At 52.6% G+C, this 15,247-nt stretch overlaps 1 protein-coding gene across 1 annotated transcript in view; it reads left to right on the top strand.

Moving 5' to 3' along the window:
• Positions 1 to 15,247, top strand: part of UNC13A (unc-13 homolog A) — an 89,245-nt gene that overhangs the window by 29,357 nt on the left and 44,641 nt on the right. The window contains exons 9-17 of the mRNA XM_054465978.2: positions 2,449 to 2,656; positions 5,286 to 5,798; positions 6,299 to 6,407; positions 8,977 to 9,023; positions 12,057 to 12,135; positions 12,300 to 12,305; positions 12,660 to 12,731; positions 12,993 to 13,212; positions 14,344 to 14,571. Coding sequence (XP_054321953.1) covers positions 2,449 to 2,656; positions 5,286 to 5,798; positions 6,299 to 6,407; positions 8,977 to 9,023; positions 12,057 to 12,135; positions 12,300 to 12,305; positions 12,660 to 12,731; positions 12,993 to 13,212; positions 14,344 to 14,571 — 1,482 coding nt within the window. The remainder of the gene's footprint in view (positions 1 to 2,448; positions 2,657 to 5,285; positions 5,799 to 6,298; positions 6,408 to 8,976; positions 9,024 to 12,056; positions 12,136 to 12,299; positions 12,306 to 12,659; positions 12,732 to 12,992; positions 13,213 to 14,343; positions 14,572 to 15,247) is intronic.

The following is a 15,247-nucleotide window of genomic DNA, read 5'->3' as shown; positions in this document are numbered from 1 at the left end:
AACGTGACGAAACCCCGTCTCTACTAAAAATACAAAAATTAGCCAGGCATGGTGGTGCATGCCTGTAATCCCAGCTACTCGGGAGGCTGAGGCAGGAGAATCATTTGAACCTGGGAGGTGGAGGCTGCAGTGAACCAAGATCGCACCATTGCACTCCAGCCTGGGTGACAGAGCGAGACTCCGTCTCAAAAAAAAAAACCCAAAAACCAAAAAACAAACAAAACGAAACACCAGTGCAGCTAAAGCTGATAGATAATTGGGTCAAAAAGGAAAGACAATTGAGCCGAAAACAGACCGTTCGGTTAAAACAAACGTGGTTGAAAATAGCCAGAAGCAGGCAATTTAGTCAAGAGCTACTTAGTAGAAAGCAGAGCCTGGGCAAAAGCAAAAAATCCAACTCAAAGTAATTTACCCTTCATAAACAGATAATTTGTCAGGAAAAAAAAACAACTGGGTGAACATGTGCACAGCCTCATGCAATTTGGCTGGAAACATCTCAGCCCGGTCAAGGACAATTTGGTGGAAAGAATGCTGGCCGGCCGGGGTGGCTCACAGCTAATCCCAGCACTTTGGGAAGCCGAGGCGGGAGGATCGCTTGAGCCCAGGAGTTCAAGATCAGCCTGGGCAATATAGGGAGATCCCATCTCTACAAAATAACAAATAAATAAAATTAGCTGGTCGTGGCAGTGTGTGCCTGTGGTCCCAGCTACTGTGGAGGCTGAGATGCGAGGATCTCTTGAGCCCAGGAGGTCGAGGTTTCAGTGAGTTATGATCGCGCCACTGCACTCCAGCCCAAGTGAGAGAGACCCTGTCTAAATGAGTGGATGAACACAGCAAAATGACGAAGGTTTCACTCATTGCTCTGAGATTTTGGGGTCTGGAGGTTTTTTCATTTTTTTACATCCTCTTCCCCTTACCCGTAATTCTCATGTTTTCTTCATTGACTACTTTTTTTTTTTTTCATACAGGATCTCATTCTGACGCCCAGACTGCAGTGCAGTGGCGTAATCATAGCTCACTGCTACCTCGACCTCCTGGGCTCAAGCAATGCTCCTGCCATAGCCTCCCAAATAGCTGGGACTACAGGCGCCCACCACCACGCCCAGCTAATTTTTAAATTTTTTAAAGAGATGGGGCCTTACTATGTTGCCTAGGCTGATCTTGAACTCCTGGGCTCAAGTGATCCTCCTGCCTTGGCCTCCCAAAGTGCTGGGATTACAGGCGTGAGCCACTTTGCCTGGCCCATGGACTACATTTTACTTTACTTTTATTTTATTTTTTGGAGACAGGGTCTTGTGTCACCCAGCCCCTGGAGTGCAGAGGTGTGATCTTGGCTCACAGCAATCTCCATCTCCTGGGTTCAAGAGATTCTCCTGCCTCAGCCTCCCAAGGAGCTGGGATTATAGGCACATGCCACCACACCTGGCTAATTTTTGTATTTTTAGTAGAGACAGGGTCTTGGTATGTTGCCCAGGCTGGTCTTGAACTCCTGGCCTCAAGTAATCTGCCCGCCTCAGCCTCCCAAAGTGCTGGGATTACAGGTGTGAGCCACTGTGCCCGGCCTTTGCTTTACTTTTAAAATAAAGATAACTTTATCATTCTTTTTATTTAAAAAATTGAAAAGATTGCATTATTGGAATCTTTTTTTTCAGAAGGTACAGAAAAGAATAAAGAAGAAAATGTACAATCCCCAATTATGCCACCACCCAGACATGTTGCTTTTAGAATTGGAATTTTTTTTTAGGATTTAGAAAACAAACTGTTCTTTTTTCTAAGGAAACCAAACTAAACCAAAATATCTTTTAGTTCTTATTAAACATGAAGTTTGGCAACTCTACCACATTCCATTTTAGCAATAGATTCCGAGTGTGTGGTGGCTTTGCCAAGCTAAGAATCTAATCCTTTTTGAAAAAGACAGAACCATGTCTCAGCATCTCCTTGGTTCTTGCACATGTAAGTTCAGGTCTGGGGTCGTCACCCTCAGATATCAGGAAATCTCTAAGGGTTAAAGAGCGTTCCCTCCACCTTGAACTCCTGATCTTCTTCCAAATCCCCCTGACTGTTTGTGTGACTCCTGTTATGGGAAACTAACCGCTCAGTGGAAAAAATCCCATCTCATTTTCAGAGATCCTGACCTTCAGCAAAGTTGTTCCTCACATTTGAGCTGAAGGATGCCCTCTGACTTTGTCCCTGTTTTCTTCACATTGTAGGTCGTACCCTAGCCCCTAGACTCTAGGTCCAATTTGACCCACATAAAGCAAAGCAGTGTTTTCACTTCCCTTGTTCTGAAGCCTATATCTCTATTAACATGACCCATAATTCTTTATCCACACTAGTAAAAAATTGTCTTCTTCGGTAGCAGCAACCTAAGTCTGGGAAATTGTATTGGCCCCCATCATGTGCACTCTGTCTTCCTCACCCTCTTCCCATACCTCCTCTCTCTTCCAGACGATGACCCCGACAGTGCAGTGGATGATCGTGACAGTGACTACCGCAGTGAAACGAGCAACAGCATCCCGCCGCCCTATTATACCACGTCGCAACCCAACGCTTCAGTCCACCAGTATTCTGTTCGCCCACCACCCCTGGGCTCCCGGGAATCCTACAGTGACTCCATGCACAGTTACGAGGAGTTCTCTGAGCCACAAGCCCTCAGGTAGGTGCTGTGGAGTGCAGCATGCATGTGCATGAGGGTCCTGCTGTGTCTCCTGGAGTGGAGAGAGGGGTGGGGGGGCTGGACGGAGCTGGAGGTAGAGTTCCAGAAGGGCAGAATTCACCCATCCAGGAGGGCAGAATTCACATTTTCTTGTGGGAATTAGCCATTTTTTTCTTTTCTTTTCTTTTTTATTTTTATTTTTATTTTTTTAGACGGAGTCTTGCTCTGTCACCCAGGCTGGAGTGCAGTGGCACCATCTCGGCTCATTGCAACCTCTGCCACCCAAGCTGAAGCGATTCTCCTACCTCAGCCTCGCGAGTTGCTGGGATTACAGGCGCACGCCACCACTAGGCCCGGCTAATTTTTGTATTTTTAGTAGAGACAGGGTTTCACCATGTTGGTCAGGCTAGTTTCAAACTCCTGACCTCAGGTGATCCGCCTGCCTCGGCCTCCCAAAGTGCTAGGATTACAGGAGTGAGCCACTGTGCCCAGCCTCTTTCTTTACCCAAAAGCTTGCAAGAAAATTCTACACAGCTGGGCACGGTGGCTAACACTTGTAATCCCAGCACTTTGGGAGGCCAAGGCAGGCAGATCACGAGGTCAAGAGTTTGAGACCAACCTGACCAAAATGGTGAAACCTTGTCTCTACTAAAAATACAAAAATTAGCCGAGCGTGGTGGCGGGCATCTGTAATCCCAACTACTCAGGAGACTGAAGCAGGAGAATAGCTTGAATCCGGGAGGTGGAGGTTGTAGTGAGCTGAGATCGCATCACTGCACCACTGTACTCCAGCCTGGCTACAGATGTGCGAGACTCCGTCTCAAAAAAAGAAAGAAAGAAAGAAAATTCTACAAACAGCCTGGTGTGGTGGCTCATTCCTGTAATCCCAGCAGTTTAAGAGGCCGAGGTGGGAGGATAGCTTGAGTTCAGGAGTTCGAGACCAGCCTGGGCAACAAAGTGAGACCTTCTGTCTCTATAAAAAATACAAAAATTAGCCAGGCATGGTGGCATGTACCTGTGGTTCCAGCTACTCATGAGGCTGAAGTAGGAGGATCACTTGAGCCTGGGAGATCGAGGCTGCAGTGAGCCAAGGTAGCACCATTGCACTGCACCCTGGGTGACAGAGTGAGACCCTTTTTTTTAAATTTTTTATTTTTTTGGAGGCAAGATCTTGTTCTGTTGCCCAGGCTGGAGTGCAGTGGCACCAACATAACTCACCGCAGCATTGAGCTCCTGGGCTCAAGCGATCCTCCTACCTCAGCCTCCCCAGTAGCTGGGACTACAGGCATAGGCCGCCACACCAAGCTAATTTATTTTTATTTTTTGTAGAGATGGGGGTCTTACTCCATTGCCCGGGCTAGTCTTGACCCCCTTTTTATTCCTATAGCATCCCCAAGGCTGGCCAGGGAAGAGGGTCTCAGGCACTAAGATTGGAGGAGGTATCTAATCAGGAAATGATAAGGTTTGTTGAGCGACTAAGTGAATGGTTAGAAGAGGGCTGAGTGGTGGCCCCTATGTCCCCCTGCCTGCACTGAGACAGAGACAGATATTCCTGTTAACGTTGAGCATGATCCTGGGTTCACATAAGCAGGATATAACAGAGGGCCTGACCTGGCCAGAGAGTGGGGGGCATTTGCACAAGTAAGTGATGTTTCAGTGGGTACCAGAGGGTGGGTAGGAGTTTGCTAGATAAAACAGACAGGAAGAGACCACGGCAAGTGCACAGGTTTATGGTGTTGGAGAGACAACGAGGTGGCCGGTGTGGCTGCAATGGAGGAGGTGGGGAGAAGTGGAGGGAGGTATGCAGGGGGAGTTTGGAGGGTATGGGCCACACAGGGCTAGCACAGATTTCATTCCAAGGCACTAGGGAGCCAAGGTAGGATTTAGAGCAGGGGAGGGAGGTGATTGGATTTACGATTCCCCGTGGCTTCCAAGGGAAGCAGGAACTGTGGGGACAGCATCTGGTAGAGACAGCAGAGGCTGGCTTGGGGTGGCGCCCAGGGTACAGGGAAGTGAATGCATTTCCCATACTTTTTCAAGGTGGAGGCCGGGAGATCTGCTGCGGGGCTGTGGTGATGGTGATGGCGCTGACCCTGAGTTCCCAGCACAGTCAATTGCCTGTCCCCCACAGACTGCAAATGCCACAAAAGCAGGAATTTTTTTTTTTTTTTTTTGAGATGGAATTTCACTCTTGTTGCCCAGGCTGGAGTACAATGGCATGATCCCAGCTCACTGCAACCTCCGCCTCCCGGGTTCAAGTGATTCTTCTGCCTCAGCCTCCCGAGTAGCTGGGATTACAGGCATACGCCACCACACCCAGCTAATTTTTTATATTTTTAGTAGAGACAGGGTTTCACCATGTTGGCCAGGCTGGTCTTGAACTCCTGACCTCAGGTGATCTGCCCACTTCAGTCTCCCAAAGTGCTGGGATTACAGGCGTGAGCCACCGCACCCGGCCAAAAGCGGGGATTTTTGTCTTTTCTGATCATGGCTGTGTTTTCCAGCCCCTAGAGCAGGACCTGACACATAATAGGTGCTCAGTCAGTGATGAATCAATGCCTGTGTGACTGGGGCTCAGGTGGGCAGTGACTCGGTACCCCCGCCCCTGAACCCTGTTCCATCCCCACAGCCCCACGGGTAGCAGCCGCTATGCCTCTTCGGGGGAGCTGAGCCAGGGAAGCTCTCAGCTGAGCGAGGACTTTGACCCCGACGAGCACAGCCTGCAGGGCTCTGAGATGGAAGACGAGCGGGACCGGGACTCCTACCACTCCTGCCACAGCTCGGTCAGCTACCACAAAGACTCGCCTCGCTGGGACCAGGACGAGGAGGAGCTGGAGGAGGATCTGGAGGACTTCCTGGAGGAGGAGGAGCTGCCTGAAGACGAGGAGGAGCTGGAGGAGGAGGAGGAGGTGCCTGACGATTTGGGCAGCTATGCCCAGCGTGAAGAGGTGGCTGTGGCTGAGCCCAAAGACTTCAAACGCATCAGCCTCCCGCCAGCTGCCCCGGGGAAGGAGGACAAGGCCCCAGTGGCACCCACCGAGGCCCCCGACATGGCCAAGGTGGCCCCCAAGCCAGCCACGCCCGACGAGGTGCCTACAGCTGAGCAGATCCCTGAGGCTGAGCCACCCAAGGACGAGGAGAGGTAACAGGACGGGGCCGAGGGGCCAGAGGCGCTGCCACAAGGTCACGGGGTCAGCAGGGCTATGATGGGTTCAGCATGGACCTGGGAAGTTGCTGGGGCTGAAGTTGTCACAGGCTCTTGGGTTTCTTAAAGGGATCAGAGGTGACAGGGCAGAGTAGGGAGGTCAAAGAGGGTTCAGGGGGCCGTGAAGGAGTCTTAGAGTTTGTGATCTTCGTGGTTGCTGGGGTCGGAGAGGTCAAGATCCTGGGCAAATGGGGGGCCAGAGGGGCTGGGCTGGTGAAAAGGAAGCCGGGGAACAGTGAAGTGTCAGAGAAGCATTGGGTGTGTGGGAAGGGGTGAGGGGCACCGAGGTGGGCCAGGGGACACACGTGGGTCCCAATGTCTCTGAGGGGTCAGAGATACCATGGGGAGCTGTGCATCACTTGCACAGCTGGAGGGTCAAGGGAAGGTCAGGGGTCACGGAGAGCCAGCCCAGAGCTTCATAGCGTTCTCTGCCTCAGTTTCAGGCCGAGAGAGGACGAGGAAGGCCAGGAGGGGCAGGACTCCATGTCCAGGGCCAAGGCCAACTGGCTGCGTGCCTTCAACAAGGTGCGGATGCAGCTGCAGGAGGTGAGTGACACGCCCAGCCATGCCCCTGCCACACTTAACCAGGCCACGCCCAATGCCACGCCCACACATTGTTTGGCCACACCCACACCTATATTGGCCACGCCCAACACCCCACCTGTACCCAAGCCTAGCCTGGGCATGCCCAGTGCAGTGCCCACACTGTGCCCATGCCCCAGCCACTCGAGCCCTTCCCTGGCCCCACCCTCACTCAGCCTGGCCTCACCCAATGTCACCAATGCCCCACCCACACTGACCCTTCCTTAGCCACCCACACACACAGCCCAGGGTATCCCTATGGCCCGTCCACACCAGCCTGGCTATGCTCACTCCCAAACCACACACCAAGTCTGGCCCCACACATCCCCAGCCCAGCCTCCTTCTCAATGTCAGCCTGGGGTTTCTAGGTCAAGAGGAAGGAGAGAAAACTAGGGCTGAAATCGGGCTGAAGTCATGGTTAGGGATCAAGGTCAGGGTTAGTTCAGCCATCAAAGATCAGAGGTCAGGGTTAGAATTGGTGTTAGGCAAAGGAGTCAGTGCTCAGGGCCAAATTGGAGGTCATTGTCAGGGTTAGGGAAAGGTCTGGGGCCGGGTCAGTAGGGGAGTAAGAATCAAGGTAAGGAATTAGCATCAGGGTCAAGGTGACTGTTTAGATGGGCAGCAGGGTGGAGGCCATTCGTTTATTCCTTCATTCAGCTCACCCTGGGCTGGGGACAGCCATGTTGCTCTTCAGGGTGGGATCCCAAACTGCAGTGGGATTGACAGGAGGAGATTCTAAACAGACTCCCAGAGGTTTAGACCATCAAATATCAGAGCCACAAAATTACCAAACGAAATTTCTTAACAGTTTTAAAATAGAAATCTATTTTTTGACTCAGCAGTACATACATATGGTTCTAAATTAGACAGGTGGAAGAGTACACAGTGAAAAGGCTGTTGGATAACTTTCACTAGGTCAAGAAATTAAATTGAAAAAATAGCAGCTACTATTGGAACTACGTGATATACAAGAAAAACAAACTATGGAACTAGTAATATGACAAGAAAAAGACACATGGAGGGCTCTCTGGGTTTCATAGGAAAAGCATAAAACTAATCCAACGTAATCAGGAAAACTCTTTAGAGGAGACGACACTTAAGGAGAAGTGATGGCTGGGCACGGTGGCTCAAGCCTGTAATCCCAGCACTTTGGGAGGCCGAGGCGGGTGGATCACGAGGTCAGGAGATCGAGACCATCCTGGCTAACACGGTGAAACTCCGTCTCTACTAAAAGTACAAAAAAATTAGCCGGGCGTGGTGGCAGGCACCTGCAGTCCCAGCTACTCAGGAGGCTGAGGCAGGAGAATGGCATGAACCTGGGAAGTGGAGCTGGCAGTGAGCCGAGATCGCGCCACTGCACTCCAGCCTGGGCGACAGAGTGAGACTCCGTTTCAAAAAAAAAAAAAAAAAAAGAGAAGTGATATCCAAACTATTTCAACAATAATTCAGGAGCTCACGCCTGTAATCCCAGCAATTTGGAAGGTCGAGGCGGGAGGATCACTTGCGCTCAGGAGTTTGAGACCAGCCTGGGCAACATAGTGAGACCTCATCTCTAAAAGAAAAAAATAAAAAATATTTCAGAACTGGACGCGGTGGCTCACGCCTGTAATCCCAGCACTTTGGGAGGCAGAGGTGGGTGGATCTCCTGAGGTCAGGAGTTCGAGACCAGCCTGGCCAACATAGTGAAACCCCACCTCTACTAAAAATACAAAAAATTAACTGGGTGTGGTGGTGGGCACCTGTAATCCCAGCTACTAGAGAGGCTGAGGCAGGAGAATCGCTTGAACCCGGGAGGTGGAGATTGCAGTGAGCTGAGATTGCGCCATTGCACTCCAGCCTGGGCAATAAAAGGGAAACTCCGTCTCAAAACAAACAAACAAACAAACAAAAAGACATATATATATATTTATTTCAGGAGCTGAGTGTGGTGGCTTATGTGTGTGGTCCCAGCTACTCAGGAGGCTGAAGCAGGAAGATCACATGAGGCCAGGAGTTCAAGACCAGTCTGGGCAATATAACAAGACACTGTCTTTAAAAAAACCAAACACCCCCTCCATATTTCAGAACAGAAGAGTGCTGCCTGTGTTCCTCATAGGACCCCCCCCCCATGTTAACCCTTTAGTTACAAGATGGAGGGAAGGTAGGGGCTGTGGACCCCAGGTCTATGCTGAGACCTGAAGGCTGTAGAAGGTGGGAAGAGGTACAAGCTGAAGTCACAACTCCTGGAAAGGGCCTGGGGCAAGAGAGCAGATGAACAAGTGAAACGGTAGGGGGCTTAGGGAATAATCAATGAAGAGACTGAGGCCCATTGAGATGGTTGAAAGAGAGGAGCTTCTTTCTCCCCCAGCCCATCTTACAGATGGACAAACTAAGGCCCAGAGGTAGCCAGGGAGCTTCCTAAAATCTCTCAACCAGGACTAGGACCCAGGCCATCTGACTCCCAGCCCAGAGGGGAGTCAGAAGTGGGTGTGGAGCCTGCTCTGGGGAGGGGAGGGACAGCCACACTGACCATATCTATCTGTCTGTCCTACAGGCCCGGGGAGAAGGAGAGATGTCTAAATCCTTATGGTTCAAAGGCGGGTAAGTAATGGAACTGTGGGCGGTGGGAGGAAGATTTGAACCCCTAGCCCAAGGCTGGTTTGCGCCTGAGCCTCAGCCCAGAGAGGAGGGGGAGGGGTTCCATTTAGACAGGGGACAGATTGAGCTTGGGCAAAATACGTCACTTTCATAAGGCACACAACCATACGCAGACACAAAAGACAGTAATCTTTGAAGATAGGGCCGGGTGCGGTGGCTCATGCCTGTAATCCTAGCACTTTTGGAGGCCGAGGCGGGAGGATCATTTGAGGTCAGGAGTTTGAAACCAGCCTGGCCAACATGGTGAAACCCTGTCTCTACTAAAAATACAAAAATTAGCCGGGCGTGGTGGCAGGTGCCTGTAATCCCAGCTACTTGGGATGCTGAGGCAAGATAATTACTTGAACCCGAGAGGCAGAGGTTGCAGTGAGCTGAGATTGCACCACTGCACTCCAGCCTGGGAGACAGAGCGGGACACTGTCTCAAAAACAAACAAACAAATAAATAAATAAATGTAAGATAAAGCAGACACTATTAGGAACTAGACATTATTGGGAAATGTACACTATATATTTGCAATCCCGGAGCAAAATTTTTGCTTTGATTCTATTTTTAAATCTCTTCAATTATTGCTACAGTTGTGGGCTCTTTAATTAAAGATAGTTGTTTAGTCTTCAGTGGAGCATGTGGTCACATCTAACCTCTTATGTTATGGATTTTCAGGTTAGAGGATGCACAAGATATTTTAAGAATATGCTCAGGTTTTAAAATAGCAGCACGATAGTGACCTTCCTTGTACGTCCTTGGCAAACAGGCAGGGAGACAGCAGCTGGGACTCCTAAATAAATGAGCAGGTGCCCTAGCTAGAGAGCCTTGGATGCGGGGCCTGAAATGGGGATTCCTGTGCACGTGATTGATGAAGAATGTGCTCTCAGGAGAAACCTGTCAGACAAGGGGAGGCTGCCGAGAAAAGATGTGGTTTAGGAGTCTCTAAGCCTCAGTTGGCTCCTGCAGAAAGCTTTGTAGGTTGAATAGCCCTGCAGGGCTTGTCTGGAGTCATTGGCTGCAGGCACCTATCTCACTGGCCAATGAAAACCTTTTGGGGCCAGGTGTGGTGGCTCACGCCTGTAATCCCAACACTTTGGGAAGCTGAAGCAGGTGGATCGCCTGACGTCAGGAGTTCAAGACCAGCCTGGCCAACATGGCAAAATCCCGTCTCTACTAAAATATACAAAAATTAGCCAGGTGTGGTGGTGCATGCTTGTAATCCCAGCTATTTGGGAGGCTGAGGTGGGAGAATCACTTGAGGCTAGGAGTTCAAGACCAGCCTGGGCAATATAGCGAGACCCCCCATCTCTACAAAAAAAAAAATTTTTTTTAATTAGCTATGTGTGGGCCGGGTGCAGTGGCTCATGCCTGTAATCCCAGCACTTTGGGAGGCCGAGGCGGGTGGATCACCTGAGGTCAGGAGTTTGAGACCAGCCTGGCCAACATGGTGAAACCCCATCTCTACGAAAAATACAGAAAATTAGCCAGGTGTGGTGGTGGGCACCTGTAATCCCAGCTACTTGGGAAGCTGAGATAGGAGAATTGCTTGAACCCAGGAGACAGAGGTTGCAGTGAGCCAAGATCATGCCATTGCATTCCAGCCTGGGCGACAGAGCGAGACTCCATCTCAAAAAAAAAAAAAAAATTAGCTGGGTGTGGTGGTGTACACCTGTGGTCCCAGGTACTTAGGAGGCTGAGGTGGGAGGATTGCTGTAGCCCAGGAGGTGGAGGCTACAGTGAGCCGTGATTGTGCCACTGCACTCCAGCCTGGGTGGCAGAGTGAGATCTTGTCTCAAAAGAAGGCTGGGCGTGGTGGCTCACGCCTGTAATCTCAGCACTTTGGGAGGCCAAGGTGGGCGGATCACCTGAGGTCAGGAGTTCGAGACCAGCCTGGCCAACATGGTGAAACCTTGTTTCTACTAAAAATACAAAAATTAGCCAGGCGTGGTGGTGGGCACCTGTAATCCCAGCTACTTGGGGAGCTGAGGCAGGAGAATCGCTTAAACCCGGGAGGCAGAGGTTGCAGTGAGCCAAGAAAGGTTTCATTTATATTTTATTTTATTTTTGATACAGAGTCTCGCTCTGTCACCCAGGCTGGATTGCAGTGGCGCGATCTCGACTCACTGCAACCTCTGCCTCCAGGGTTCAAGCAATTATCCTGCTCCAACCTCCTGAGTAGCTGGGACTACAGGTGTGCACCACCATGCCTGGCTAATTTTTGTATTTTTAGTAGAGACGGGGTTTCACCATGTTGGTCAGGCTGGTCTCGAACTCCTATCCTCAGGTGATCCGCCCGCCTCGGCCTCCCAAAGTGCTGGGATTGTTACAGGCGTGAGCCACCACTCCCGGCCTCATTTATATTTTAGTATATTATTCAGATTTGCCTTAATTCATGTTTTCATTGAAGGTGGGCAACTACATCATCTCCCCATTTTTCAGATGAGGAGGTTGAGGCCTGGTGTCTCCATTTCTTAGGACTGCTATCACAAAGTACCACAGACGGGTGGCTTAAAACCACAGCAATGTATTCTCTCACAGTTCTGGAGGCCAGAAGTCTGAAATCAAGGCATTGGTAGGGCCATGCTCCCTCTGAAATCTGTAGAAGAGAATTCCTCCCCTGCCTCTCCTAGCTTCTGGTTTGCTTGAATTCCTTGGTCCCCGAGTATTGGTTTGTAGATACGTCACTCTCTGCCTCTGCTGTCACAGAGCCACCTTCTCCCCATGTATCTCTTCTTCTAAGGACACCAGTCAGATTAAGTGTCTACCCTACTCCAGTATGACCTTATCTTAACTAATTACATCTGTGATAACCCCGTTTCCAAATAAGGTCACCTTCTGAGGTAGTGGGGGTTAGGGCATCAACGTATCTTTTTTTTTTGTGGGACCCAATTCAACCCCTTAACACCTGGGGAGGTTGAATGTTCTCCCCAGGGCTCTGTGTGAGGAATAGGGACATCTGGGCCCTCAATGTCCCTCTGTGTCTTTCAGCCCAGGGGGCGGTCTCATCATCATCGACAGCATGCCAGACATCCGCAAGAGGAAACCTATCCCACTCGTGAGCGACCTGGTAAGCACCCTCGCCCTTTACTCCCTGAGCAGAGCAGACCTGCTATAAGCAGTGCACAACCTGTGGAACTGCCCATGGTCAACCTGGGGTTGGGGGCCAGCTAGGCATTCTCTGAGACTAATGTAGTCTGATTTCTACCCCCACGTGCTGCGTGGACACTTCAGGCCATGGTGAGTGATGGCGACATGGGCCCCTTGGGATCTTCTCCCCAAATTCCCCCACTGGGATCTTCTAACAGGCCCCCAATTCATGGATTCTGGGGGAACCTTGCCATGTCCCACTGTGTTGGATGCTGTGAGTCAGGGGTGCGGGGCTGCTCACTTTTCAGGGTCGCTTCTAACTCAAAGCCTCTGTCACCTCCTAATTCTTTGTTGGGTCTGGCCCGGATGCTGTCGGTGACCTGTTTCCAATTTGCGGTTGTGGCTCCAAAATGTGGCTGCTGGCCCCATCCATGGCTGTGAACTCTCCTGGTGGTGATCTCATGGATGTCAACTCCCCGACTCCCTCTTCTGTGACCTCCCTAGTCCCTGGTCCAGTCCAGGAAAGCGGGCATCACCTCGGCCTTGGCCTCCAGCACGTTGAACAATGAGGAGCTGGTGCGTGGGGCACCTCTTTTTCCCCGGGTCAGGGATGGACTGGGCTAGGAGCTTCTGGAATTGTCCAAGCCTCTGTGGGTCCCCGGGAAGAGGAAGGGTGTGTGTGTGACACAGACTGGCAGAAGGCAGCGTGGATTCCGACAGCGTGGAGGCAGGGGAGGGCATGGGACTTTACCGTGCTCAGTGATGGGGCGGAATGGGGCAGGACAGGGACAGCGCCAGGTTAGGCACCCCCAAACCGCACCCCATCCCTCCCTGCAGAAAAACCACGTTTACAAGAAGACCCTGCAAGCCTTAATCTACCCCATCTCGTGCACAACGCCACACAACTTCGAAGTGTGGACGGCCACCACGCCCACCTACTGCTACGAGTGCGAGGGGCTGCTGTGGGGCATCGCGAGGCAGGGCATGCGCTGCACTGAGTGCGGTGTCAAGTGCCACGAGAAGTGCCAGGACCTGCTCAACGCCGACTGCCTGCAGCGTGAGCGCAGGGCCTGAGCGCAGGGCTACGGGTTGGCGTGGGGAGCCCCGGGGCTTGCATGGGGGGAAAGGCTGAAGGGGCAAGGCGATGGGTGGGGCACCATGGGGCGGGGCAAGGGGCGGGGCGTCGTGAGGGAGGGGAGGGACTCGCTGAAAGGGAGGGGTGGGGTTAAAGGGGCAGGACTCACTGGGGGAAGGGCTAGGGGGTCGAGGGATGGGGAAAGAAGCTGTGAGGGTGTCAGAGACGGGTGGGGCAGGGCTCAGGGACTAGCTAGGTTGTGCAAAGGACAGGCTTAGTGAGAAGAGGCAGCTCCCCTGGATAAAATGGGTTAGTTAGGGGTATCTCTGAGGGGAAGAGGGGCTCAGAGAGGGAAGGGGTTCAGGTGCGAGAGGACTGTGGAGGAGGGGATTGGAAGGGGGAGGGGACTCAGAGGAGGTGGGACCAAGAGAAAGGGAGGGGTCTGAGAGAAGGAAGGGGCTCAGGAATGTGGAGGGGACTTACAGGAGCTCAGGAGTGTGGAGGGGACTCACAGGGGCTCAGGAATGTGGAGGGGACTCGCAGGGGTGGAGATCAGAGACGGGGAGGGGATTCAGAGGAGTGGAGCTCAGAGAGGCAGCGGGACTCAGAAGGGTGGGACTCAGAGGGCTGGGGCTTAGAGATGGGGCAGGGACCCAGAGGGGTGGTGCTCAGAGAGGGGGCGGATACTCAGAGGGGCCGAGGACTCAGAGAGGGGCCGGAGACTCACAGAGGTGGGACTCAGAGAGGGGGCGGAGACTCAGAGGGGTGGGACGCAGAGGGGGGCGGGGACTCAAAGGGGTGGGACTCAGGGGGGTGGGGCTTAGGGAAGAGGCCTTAGAGGGGTGGGGCTCCAAAAACCTGTGGGGACTCCAAGGGGTGCGGGGCAGAGAAGGGCAGGGCGCAGGGACATGGGGACTCAGAGGAGCATGGCTCCGAGAGGAGGTGGAAGGGTGAAGGGTCTGGGTGGGGGTTACAGAGAGGAGGTAGGAAACCTGCTTCAGGGGGTGACACCTGAGTCCCCCTCGGTTGATGAGTGGGGGCGGGGCTCTCGCTTTGGTGAGGGGCCACTATGCAGGGCGCGCTGGGGTCAGCGCCGGCCTCGGGCGTCCTCAGGGGCTGCGGAGAAGAGCTCCAAGCACGGGGCGGAGGACCGGACGCAGAACATCATCATGGTGCTCAAGGACCGCATGAAGATCCGGGAGCGCAACAAGCCCGAGATCTTCGAGCTCATTCAGGAGATCTTCGCGGTGACCAAGACGGCGCACACGCAGCAGATGAAGGCGGTCAAGCAGAGCGTGCTGGACGGCACGTCCAAGTGGTCCGCCAAGATCAGCATCACCGGTGAGGGGGCGTGGGCCGCCACAGGGCCCCTCCTTCTCCACCCTCTGAGACCTGTCTCATGCCCTGTCCCATGGCCGGGTCCCTCTCCTTTGCAGCGAGCACTCGGTCTTGTGCATTCCATCTCATCTCCGTGCGTGCACGCATATGGGGGGACATGCGTGCCTCCACACGCCTGTTCATGGCACTGTATCTGGGTGCGTCTTGGATGGTGCCCTCCAGAATGAGACTCCAAGAAGAGGAATTGAGGGTGCATGGTTTATCTGGAAAGTGACCCCAGAAAGTCCTGGTGAGGGGCAAGGACTTGAGACAGGGATGAAAGGAGTCCTGAAGGAGATGCCGTTGAGCAGACAATGCTGTGGGCAAGGGGCTCAGCCCATCCTGGGGCCACTGGGGACAACGTCGAGCATGCAGCTCAGTGTGGCCCCACTTAGGGGCAAGGATACTGGCATTTCTCCACACCCAGCCTCATGTGGGTTTCCCCATAAACAGACCTGAGGATGAGGATTTCAGGTTATGTGGGTTATCCAGGAAGTGACCCCAGGACGGAGCTGGGGTGGTGAGTCAGGGAGGGAAGGCACCCTGCAGGGGGCGCCAACGAGCAGGAGATCTCTGGGGCAATGGGTTCTCGTAAGTGTCTGACCTCAGGGAGTTTACACCTGAGAGAGGTCCTACCCAT

Source organism: Pongo pygmaeus, chromosome 20 (genome assembly GCF_028885625.2).
Source record: "Pongo pygmaeus isolate AG05252 chromosome 20, NHGRI_mPonPyg2-v2.0_pri, whole genome shotgun sequence".
In the NCBI taxonomy this organism is placed as follows: Eukaryota; Metazoa; Chordata; class Mammalia; order Primates; family Hominidae; genus Pongo; species Pongo pygmaeus.
This window is presented reverse-complemented; position numbering and strand designations above follow the sequence as displayed.